The sequence below is a fragment of the Hipposideros armiger genome, unplaced genomic scaffold (genome assembly GCF_001890085.2).
Source record: "Hipposideros armiger isolate ML-2016 unplaced genomic scaffold, ASM189008v1 scaffold_2, whole genome shotgun sequence".
NCBI lineage: Eukaryota > Metazoa > Chordata > Mammalia > Chiroptera > Hipposideridae > Hipposideros > Hipposideros armiger.
This window is the reverse complement of record NW_017731352.1, coordinates 3,793,086-3,804,324: the sequence shown is the minus strand read 5'-3', so window position 1 is coordinate 3,804,324 and position 11,239 is coordinate 3,793,086. Positions and strand designations below refer to the sequence as shown.

Genomic DNA, 11,239 nt, shown 5'->3' with positions numbered 1-11,239 from the left:
GCCCATGTTTCTCAGTAGTAGCTCAGATCAAACAAGACCACGATTCCCCCCCACCCTCACACCTCCTCCACATTTGAGCAGAACTAATCCAAATACCTGAATCAGTTCCAGAAGCATCTCTGGTAAAGATGCTTCTAGAAGCATCAGTAAATCTCTTCTAGGTTATTTAGGCTCTTCCAGGCCTTAGCACAGGATACATGGAATTTGGTCAGCCTTGTATTTAAATGCACAAGTAAAATATTTTCTTCCCTATTTTCTAATTCTTGTATAATTTATCATGGAAGGAGGATTGGGATTGGCTCTGTGCTAGCCTGGGAATTGGGCTAACTTGGATTTAGTGGTTATACTAGAGATTGTTGCAAGTTGTGACCCAGTGATTTAGGAAATATCAACCAGATACTGGATTCCTAAAACATCAACCAGAACCAGGATTCCTAAAATCCTGCCCAGGAACAAACCAGCACAGCAAGGGTTTCTGGAGTTGACCCCAGCCCAGTTCTACTGAATCCAACTGTCTGGGGATAGGGTCCTGGAAGCCTTCTTTTAAAAAAATGCTTTTACAAACGCCTCTGCATGCTGAAGTATAAGAACCTCTTCAGCAGAACAACTGTAAGTGTAAAAGGAAGAAATAAATCTCAGCAAGCAGAGGTAGGCAAGAGTTGAATTTGAGGATTTAATACTAATGGGTGAATAATGATTAAAAAAAACAAAACAGGTTAGTGGTGAGGGATCATGAAGGCCTTTGCTTCAGCAACTCCCTCTTCAGTTAGGTTGGCTGCATCAGTGTGCTGATACTTTCTTCTACCTCTGAGAGCTTCTTCAGGACTTGGTTGACCGTGGCTTCATCAAATTCCAAACACAGAAATTCAGATTCCTGGAAAACATAAAAGGATGTTTTAGAAGAGACCCACAAGATAGCCACAGCTCTGGATCTGGCATGCCCTAGCCCCAAAGACCCAGCAAGCCTGACTCAAGCCTCTATACCTAAATGATACTTTACCCAGCAAAGCAAATCCAACACAATGCCCTAAATGAAACTACTTCTATGAGGTGTTTCATAAATGTTAAAGAGATATTCAAGTGTCTCATCTGTCATCACATTTGATCCCATAGTAGTTTTTAAGTAAGTACTTAAGTATGGCTGTTTTACAGGTGATGACCCCGGGGCACAGAGAGTTTAACCTGTAACACAAAATCAGAAAAAGGCAGAGTCTGATTGTGGACTCCCAGCTCTAGTTGACTCCAAAGTCCACACACTATCTCTACAGTACCCTGCACTATAACAATGGAAGTAGGATTGGTTCTGTGCTAGCCTGGGAATTGGGCTAACTTGGATTTAGTGGTTATACCAGAGATTGTTGCAAGTTGTGACCCAGTGATTTAGGAAACATCAACCATATAACTGAAAGATAACTAGATCTTGAAACAGCCTTAAACATTTCTAGGGCCTTTCCACTTGCTGCAAGCCAGCTCTCCCAAGATTTCCCTCAAACACATTCCCTACAATCATTGTTAGGATCACTCAACCCTAGATTGGATAGACAGCAAAGAAAAGAGGCCTTTCAAGTATGGTGACTGAAATTTCATGTGCACTAAACAAATCCTAGGAACACACTATCTTGAGAGACAAGGGCAAATTATACATCCAAGAGTGACTATATTCACGATCTTTAAGGACCACAATCATGTAATTTTTAGAGCAGTGTGAATTATTAGAAATTATATAATCCAACTGCCTTGTTTTTTAGATAATGAAATGGAGGACCCAGGCATGTTAAATGACATGCCTATTGCTCCCTGTTGATGGTAGAGCCACCAAATCAATGCTTTTTTTCTTTACATTTTCCTCTCTATAAATACTATGGCATTTCTCACTCCCATCCCCAAAGCAGCAGGTAAAAGATGACCATAAGCCTCTTCAGAGGGAGAGAGTCACTCTGTCATCAGCTAGACGAACCTTCAGGAGGTGATTCTGAAAAAATACCTTTGCTGTTGCTAAGCTGCTGTGCTGTGTCTGTACTGATGGCACCGAACATCCCCCAGGAAAAACAAGTGCAGAGAGAAAGAAGGGACCTCTCAGATGAAAGTCTCCCACAGGGAGGGAAGGCAGCCTTCCCTGACTACGGGGACCTTTCTCCTCAAACATGTATTTGGATAGATGAGGGGTATAGTCTTATATGTGAGTTTAGAAACTGCCAGGTTTTCATTTAGTTGAAAGCAAAAACCAATTTATAAAAAGAAAGAAGCTTCCAATGTTTGAGCTCCAGGAGGGCTTATCCCCTTTTAGAAGGAAGAACAAATTTATGGCAAATTAGGCAGTTCAGCTGGCTAAATTAGGAACAGGTCTCAGACTTGAAAACCTTTTATTCTTCAGTAAGTTTTATCAAGCTCTTTCGCTTAACTTTAAAGCATTTTTTAACATTTGGCCTTTGAAAAAATGGTCTAGAAACTAATAATTACCTGAGCCTAAAATATATAATCAGGAAATTGGCAGAAAAGATGATGTAATCCATGATTCACCTCAGTGAGAGAAAGTCTTTTACAAAGATAAATCACCCGGTTTTCCATTTATATGCGAAGAGATTATCAAACACAATGCTCACAGAGATAAGAACACTTGAGCAGAGTTTATTAATAAATACCCAGGATCTTTTCTGAGTAGGGGTCGTTAGTTTATTATAGGTTTTAGCACTCACTATCTTGATTGGACCGCATAAGTATTAATGAAGCTCAGTTTATTTTTAAGGGAAACCAAATACTAAAGAGAAATTGCAGGCTAGATAAAGAGAATCAAAAGTTAAACAAATATGTTCTATCCACTCCCAGCCTTCACCTCTCATGCCTTGAAACAATGTACACTAACAGTCTTAGAAAGACATACGAGTGTAACCACATATAACTCTTAAAAAAAGTCTACCTGAAACTGTATTATCAATGCCTAGCTTCACCTATTATAGTTATGCTATCACATTTTATCAGGAATTCAAGAGTCTTTAAACTGGGGATTAATACATGGGGCTTTTTCAGATTTCACATTTGGCTGGAGTACCCTATAAAGGACATCTGATGTACTTGAAAATATCTTTAGAAATGCACGTCATGCTTATTTAAGCCAGGCACAAAAAGTACAATCTGAAACATCTCTCTCTTTTTTTTTTTCAAAGTCATCCACCCTGATGTGGGCCTAACTGATCATAATAATGAGAGATGACAAGACTAAATTCCTGTATTTAAGTGTCTAAGTCAAGAGTTAGAACCTGCTTCTTTTTAGCAAAGTGTACATACAGCATGGGGTAGAGTCAGAAAGTGGTTCCCAGATGAATAAGCAAGCGCATCACTAAGGCTATGTACTTTGTGATCATGGGGAGTACCGCAGTGTCTTAAGCTCAAGGGTTTAAATAACTTTAAAATTAGGGAAGAAAGCACTGGCAAAATATTCAGATATTTCCTCCAAGTGTAAAAGCTTAAAAGTCATAAAATCCTAAAAAGAGATCCTTGAGAGGCCACCCTCTTCAAACCAAAAACAACAACAAACCAAGCTAGCTTTAATGACTTCCAGAGAGGGACATCTCACAGGTTCCTAAAAAACTCCTTTCCCAGGTAACCACTTAACATTCTTCAGGAAATTCGTAACTTGTCAACGCTAAATCTTTAACTCATTTCCTAGCAGGCTCAGAGAGTATAACTGATTATTAGTTTATATAATAATTGAAGGCTGTTATTAAGCAAGTGTTTGGTTTTCCCCATCTACATACTAAGTAACCTCTTTCTATACGATGTCCATTTATATGACTGCCTTATCTAGGCCCATAAACATACCCTGAGCAATTCTTTGGCATAACAATACCACAGTGACAAAAAGCTAAAAATAGCATATAAAAAAGGATTATGACTTATTAAATACCTAAGTGGAACCATTTAGAATAAATTCAACATATGAATAAAACAAAATAGAAAACTTATAACCTATTTTCTATATTATTATTTTCCATGCAAAATTTCCACAAAGCTCTATCCCCAATTTATTGGTCAGATTTAGCGTTATAACTGTGGCAAGTTCTAACATGTTGTGTGGTTTCTTTAAAAAATGCTGAAATTGGGGAATGAAGAGTAAGAGTAGGAAAGGGTGCCTTAGGATCCTGCTAACCGATGCTGATTCAAGAAGGTCATACACAGCTGGCCACATTTCACAAGGTTTATTCCCCCAATTTTTCTTTTGTTTTTATTTATTGACACAAAGGTACTCTTGGCTGAGCAAAAACTTTAGCCATAAGGCCTATCCCTCTGTTTGGGCTGTCTTTTCATAAACTTAAATTAACTCTCTGACTTACAGCTCTGCCATTCTTCTGTGTTTAACAACTGGGGAGAAAACAAGAACACGTGGCAAAGGTCAAAACTGGCAATGGCTTCTTAAGAGCAATTATATAATAAATAAGACACCCAACAGCTTTGAACACTGCCAACTGGAGGAGTTCAAAACATCTTCATAAGTAAACCTGTGCTCATTACTCATTCCCATACTTCCTGTGGGTTTCTCGGAATTATCATTGATAATGATGCCTAACTCCTTTAGGAGACCTTAAAATAGCTTCTCTGTGGCAAAGGATCTTCCAAGCTCCTTTCAAAGAACCATTAACCCCAAATTAAAATTTTATAGTTCCCTGAAAACTGTGTTGATTATTCTCCACTTGTCCTTTCATATCTATTTCCTTTTTTTTTTTTTTTAAAGATTTTATTGGGGAATTGGGGGAGGGGAGCAGTGTTGGAGAATTGGGGAAGGGGAACAGCCAAGTTGTTGTCCTTCAATCTTAGTTGTGGAGAGTGCAGCTAGCTCAGCTCCAAGTCCAGTCGCACCACTCAGCTCAAGGTGCTGTGTTCAATTAGTTGCAGGTGGGCATAGCCACCATCCCATGCGGAGTCGAACCAGCAACCTCATTGTTAAGAGCTCACGCTCTATCCCCTGAAGCACCTGGGCAGCAGCTCAGCTCAAGATGCCCGAGTTCAGTCTTTAGTTGCAGGCTGGCGTAGCCCACCATCTCAAACAGGCAACCTTGTTGTTAGGAGAATGTGCTCTCACCATCTGAGCCATCCTGCCACCTGTTGGCAGCTCAGCACAGGCACAGCTCACTGGCCCATGTGGGAATCAAACCGGCGACACTGTTGCTCAGAGCTCGCACTCTTGAGCAAGCTCTTAAAGAACTGAGCCACTCGGTCGGTCCCTCATATCTATTTTCTACCCTTCTCTGCCTTGTTCCATGCCCTGTGAAGCTGTTCTCTAAGACTGTGTCACTCCCTTGTTTTCTGGCTTAGAGTTGGGTTCAGGAAAGAGGAGAGAGAGGTCAAGATATTTATTCCCTAACTCCCAACTCCTCCTCTGCCATGTCCAATATTTTCTATGTGGGAGTATTATTTCTTCATTTCTCATTTTACTCTCTGGCCTCAATTAGTACTTCAGTATAAACATCAAGATGAGTCTCTTCAGACTGCCAAAGTATATAATCACAACTGTGTATATAATCACCCAATACAACCCCAAAGATGAGCAGAGCACGAATTTTCATCATGCCTATGTTGGTAAAAAGGCTGCCCTCCAAGTATAAATAACAGGATGAACCGAACCGATATTTGTTTTTTTCTTTTATCATCTGATATTGAAGTCTTGTATAGTAGCACTTTGTATTAAAGAAGAAAAAGAACAACAACAATAGCAACAACTGTGGAAGATGAGATTTCATTAAGAGTTTGCATCAAAGGTCTTGATACCAGAAACGTGGCCTCATCTCTATCTGCAACCTGTTCTTATGTCCTGTATCTAAAGCAATGGATAGCTTATGCTGCATCTTAAACAATACTTTAAAAAAGAAAACTTGTGTGGGCCGGCCGAATGGCGCGATGGTTAAGAACTGGCTTGGGACGCCAGAGGACCCCGGTTCAGATCCCACATGTGAGGGCCAGTGACACTGCCCTCCACAGCTAAGATGCTGAACAACAGCTCAACCTAGAGCTGGGCTGCTGTGAGTCCCCGGCGACGGCGTAGGCTACAGCCCGTGGCAGTGGGTTGCCATGGGCTACCGTGTGTAGCCAGCAGCCACAGTGAGCGGCTGTCCAGAAGCCAGCGACTGATGTGCCTCGCCTGGGAAGAGCGAAATGATGGTGCCAACTTGGGCCAGTGAAGCAACGTCCTCCACAACTAGACTGAAGAACAAAATGACAGCAACTTGTATGTTCCCCTTCCCCCAATTCCCCAGCACTGTTCCCATCCCCCAATTCCCCAATAAAAATCTTTAAAAAAAAAAAAAGGAAACTTGTGATTTAGGATCTTTTTAAAATCTTTCAGCAAAAATTTTTAACAATATATTATAACCAATGGTCCTCACTCAGGCCACTTTTTACCCTGAGGAAATTCTCATTTCAAATATAATAGCCGACAAGTCCTGCATTTACTGTGTAAAGAGCATGCTAACCCAATTTTCCAAAAGGGAAAAATATTATAATCACAAAGCAAATTATCCTACTGAGGATGAAAAAGACTGAAATCAGATTCTTTTGGAGCTCTAAGACTGCAACTTAATGACCAAACAAGTAAATTAAAATGACTCACCCCAAAATTGAATAGGTGTCCATAATGTGCTAAGAGCTATGTGGGACTACGACAAAGTCTCCAAAAACTAAAAGAATTCACTCTAATAAATGAAAATAGCAATGCCTCAGCACATACTAGGTGCTTTCAGAACCACAGCAGTTTTTAGAAGAAGTGTTAATCCATATTCCCACAATCTCCTAGAAAAGTATAGAGTACTACCAGTGCAGGATAAAAGCATTAACCATTACTGAATAACAATTACTGGGTTTTCTGGAGATTTTGTGAGGACAACCTGAGAATAGAAATTAAGTGCTTTAAAAAAATTACAAAGGCCCCACTCCGACAAATTCTAATTATATTAAAACATAAACTATGGGAAATGAATTTTGAATCAGTTAACTAGAAACTCAAGGGAGAAAAGAGACATTGGTTACCTAGGAAGTTACCACTGATGGTTAAGTTACTGCTAAACAAAGCTAAGGCAACTAACTTCAACTTTACAAGTAGCACACACATGTTTTACACAAAGTGGTAAAATTTTTAAATAAAATTACATCAGATCTTAATTATTCAGAGTTCTATTATTTGTGTCTCTGTTGCTTCACTTCCTTCTCCTTTTTGGGTCCGTCTTTTAAATAGTTCCACAAAATGGAAAAAGAAAGTGAAATTTAAATGGGTTAATCTGACTAAATCATAGCAATTCTGCAAGAAGTTTTATAGAAAAGAAGACTAGAGCTATTGGGAGAAACTTTAATTGTGACTTCACATAACTACTTTTAAAAGTCATACCATATGGTGCAATTTAAATGAAGAAGATCTCCTTATTCCAAATATTTCCCTTCCTTTAGTAACCAGAACTATTGTTCTCAACCTAGATGTCTTTTAAAAGATAAATACGCCCAGGAGAGGTAATTCAAAAAGGCATTAACACCTTTCTATTACTTAAATCAGGAGATTTATGTTCTTCCATGTAGAATGAACCCAAGTAGCCTGCCTTAAAACACAGGATACCTACCACTAAGAGGCATAGTAGGACACAAACTAGAAAAGAACTAGGAAATCACCAAAGGCAAATCTTTCTCCTTACCCCATAACCCATACCAGATGCACAGATCCATAGGTGAGGATCTTAAAGCTACTCAGATCCATACTCTCCATGCTTTTTGGATCACCTGGATCACTGAAGTTACTAGGCACCAGGAAAACCTAGGAAATCTTACAAAGGGAGCATTAGCAAGATAATCTCAATGAAAACCAAAGGTTGAATTTACACTGGCACAAATACGAGAAGTGATCAAACAATATATATGGTGAATGTTTAAATAAAAAAAATTTATTACACAGTAAAAGAGACATTGCCATTAATCTCCCTCAAAATATTCCCCCTCGCTTCGAATGCACTTATCCCATTGTTCTTGCCACTTTCTGCAGCAGTTCTGGATGTCCTCTTTCGTGTCTTTAGTTTCAGTGTCATGGCTGCCTTGATGTCCTGAATCGATTCAAAATGTTTACCTTTCATGGTCATTTTGACTTTAGGGGAGAGCCAGAAGTCTCACAGTGCCAGATCCGGTGAATAAGGTGGATGAGGACACACCGTAATGTTTATGTTTGACAGAAATTGCCGTATACCAGAAGTGATGTGTGACATGGAGTGTTGTGATGATGGAGGATGATTTACGGCACACTTTAAAACACACTGTCTCTCAACCGTAGCTCACAGCTGACTGACTGCACCGAATAAGTTGAAACTTATCACACACTGTTACTAAGGTTCAACACGCCACTTCCCACTGCCTTTCCATCGGATGGCACACGGCAACAGAATTCACAGTATTTTGTGAGCACAATGGGGAAAAGCTCCATTTCATACAATGGTACTACAATTTCTGTCAAATAAAAAGTTATGGTGTGGCCTCGTCCACCTTATTCACTGGATTTGGCACTGTGTGACTTCTGGCTCTTCCCCAAAGTCAAAATGACCATCAACGGTAAACACTGAATCAATTCAGGACGTTGCAGTAGCCACAACAGTGCAACTAAAGATACTCACGAAAGAGGACTTTCAGAACTGCTTCAGAAAGTGGCAAGAATGATGGGATAAGTGTGTTCGAAAGGAAGAGGAGTGTTTTGAGGGGGATTAATGGCAATGTGCTCTTTACTGTAACGATTTTTAAAAATTTAAACATTCACCATAGTTTTTGCTCACACCTCATACATCCTTCTGCTGCTGTGCTTTCATTTTTATCTGCAGGCGCAGGGCCTGTGAGCCAACAAGGCAATGAGATTCCAAGAACACTGTCCACTCAAAGTTTGAATTTCTAAGAGAGAAAGTGGGAGAAGGCCAAGAACAAGACTTCTTTTGGTTTAAGATTTCTTAGCTGGAAAAAAAGCTAGAGACATGATTTAGAAAAAAGCAGACATGCCTGTCCTGCCAATGTGTAGTCAAAAAGAACATGAATTTTGGCACAGGCAACCCTGACTTGTTTCTGAAAGGGAGAAAATAGTTTTGACCTTGCAAGAATAAATGGTTCTTTCGTTGGCTGAATGATGTACTGCTAAACCAAGACTAGCACTATTCTTTTTCCCCCAGAGATTTCAAAGCAGCTTGACATATATTCTGCTCCCCATTACCAGTCTACGGATAATGAAGGGTAGAGGTACCATCAATCTTCATTTTACCACTAGAAAAACACAAAAGAAACCCACACACTAGCCCCAGCTATGGGAAGCCCAGCATTCTCAGCTCTTTGATTCAACAAACCATTGCCTGCTGACACATCTGATTCTGAGTTTGGACACTTTCAAATCCAATTAATGTAGTACATGTAACATAGTAGAATGGGAACTAATTTAAAATGCCTGATTTACATACACACCAGGACATTTACAAAGATATTTTAGAAACGCCCAACAAAAGAAAATAAAATGGAGCCAAGTTATAGGAACACTAGAAGATCAATACAATTAGATCATTGGCTGATTTCTATGTTGTACAAAACTGTGTGCTCCAGTTCAGTTTACTTCTCATTTTCGGCAGGATTTAATGTTTAGCTGTTAAAATTTTCTGTATTTTGAAAAACTTTGGCTGAAAATTATTTGGGTACAAAACTATTTTTAGGTGTTCTGGTTTGATCTGTAGGAAATCACACCAGCTTTTGGCTAAGCAGAACTAGTTCTCCTGGGAAAATGGACAAAGAACCAGAGGAACAATTGTTGAACAGCTGAAAAAGCAAATCATACTAAAGGAGAGAGAAATTTCACTTTAATATTAGAGAAACCAAATGATAAAACTCTTTAGCATTTGAGTGTGTTTCTAATTTTAGTTTGCAGTTCAAGCAGGAGCTCCTGTCATTCTTGATGAGGTACATTCCACAGCAAACTCATTTGCAAACAACTTTGATAAACAAACTAAAATATATTTACATGACAGGAATAGAGAAGATGAAAAACAAAGCAAAACTCATCCTGACCATTGGTCAGGCAGGAGCAAAGTATGCAGTGGCACTTGCTTTCTAAGGGTTCTTGATAATTTACAGATTAAGATGGGGGAAACATCTTAATACTTCCAGTAAAAAGGAGTTGAGCAATGAATGGCAAACTCCTTGGCAGCGGGGGGAAAACAGAAGCATTACTAATCAAACCAATTCTGGGACTGCAGATTTTCTCCAACTAGAGGGATCACCAACTTGATCTGCCAATAGTACCAATCTCTCTATTCCCAGCTTTCTCAACATGGTTTCTTTTAAGTCATTAATGACAGCACAGTTAAGCGGAAATAGGCATAGGGCAAAAGCAGCATTTCCCTTGGCCCTTATCTTGAGGAAGCAAATATGTAAAGAGGGCAAAGGTGGAAATGACCAAGGATAGAAGGACTTTCAAATTCAGAAATGATAATTTGGGAAGAAAAAATTTTAAATAATTTTTCCTGACATTATGGGGAAAAGGGACTAATTGTATTGGGCTTCTAATAAACTCTAAAAACAGTTGCATTCTGAGGTACTATGGGTGGGGACTTTAACATATGAATTTGCAAGGAACACAATTCAGTCCATATAATCCCCAATTCTTGGAGGGTCCTGTGTTTATCAAGCATCTGATAAGTGTTTATGGTTGATGATGATCTTACACATGATTCTAGGCTTGCTGTTCACATCATACAGGAAAGAATTTCTAATAGTCCAGAAACAAGAAAAACACATACAGAAGGTGCCAGAAAAATGTATACACATTTTAAGAAAAAACTGTATTAAAATTACACTTATGGTAACCACTTTGAGCACCTCTAGTATAATAACTGCAGAAGTCAAAAGTGACTTGTATTTGTCATTTGTTACAAGTTGCAAGTTACAACTTTAATGCAGTTTTTTCCTTTCTTAAAATGTGTATACATTATTTTGGCAGATTGCTCAGGTCTGCCAGCCCAGTTTAGCAGAAGCCATATCTGATACCTGGCCTTATCCTCACTGAACTTGATTTTGAAATGTCACTTAATCGATGGGGGCTGCCAGGATAAAAGCTGTCAGGAAGGGGATTGGAAATGGTAACAAAACAAAACAAAACAAAAACAAAACAAAAACAAAACTCCTAATCCTCACTCCCAGAGCCTGTTAAGTACTTTGCATGCCCTGCTATATTCCAAAGTCCAGCTCTGGAGAC

The 11,239-nt window shown here is 39.2% G+C and overlaps 1 protein-coding gene across 3 annotated transcripts in view; it reads right to left on the bottom strand.

The window, feature by feature from the left end:
* Positions 1-266: 266 nt before the first annotated feature.
* Positions 267-11,239, bottom strand: part of COMMD1 (copper metabolism domain containing 1) — a 126,403-nt gene continuing 115,430 nt past the window's right edge. For 2 of the 3 annotated variants that reach the window (XM_019634106.1, XM_019634228.1), the window contains exon 3: positions 267-874. In XM_019634106.1, coding sequence (XP_019489651.1) covers positions 767-874 — 108 coding nt within the window. In that variant the 3' untranslated portion in view covers positions 267-766. The remainder of the gene's footprint in view (positions 875-11,239) is intronic. The other variant, XM_019634167.1, reaches the window with a different exon arrangement.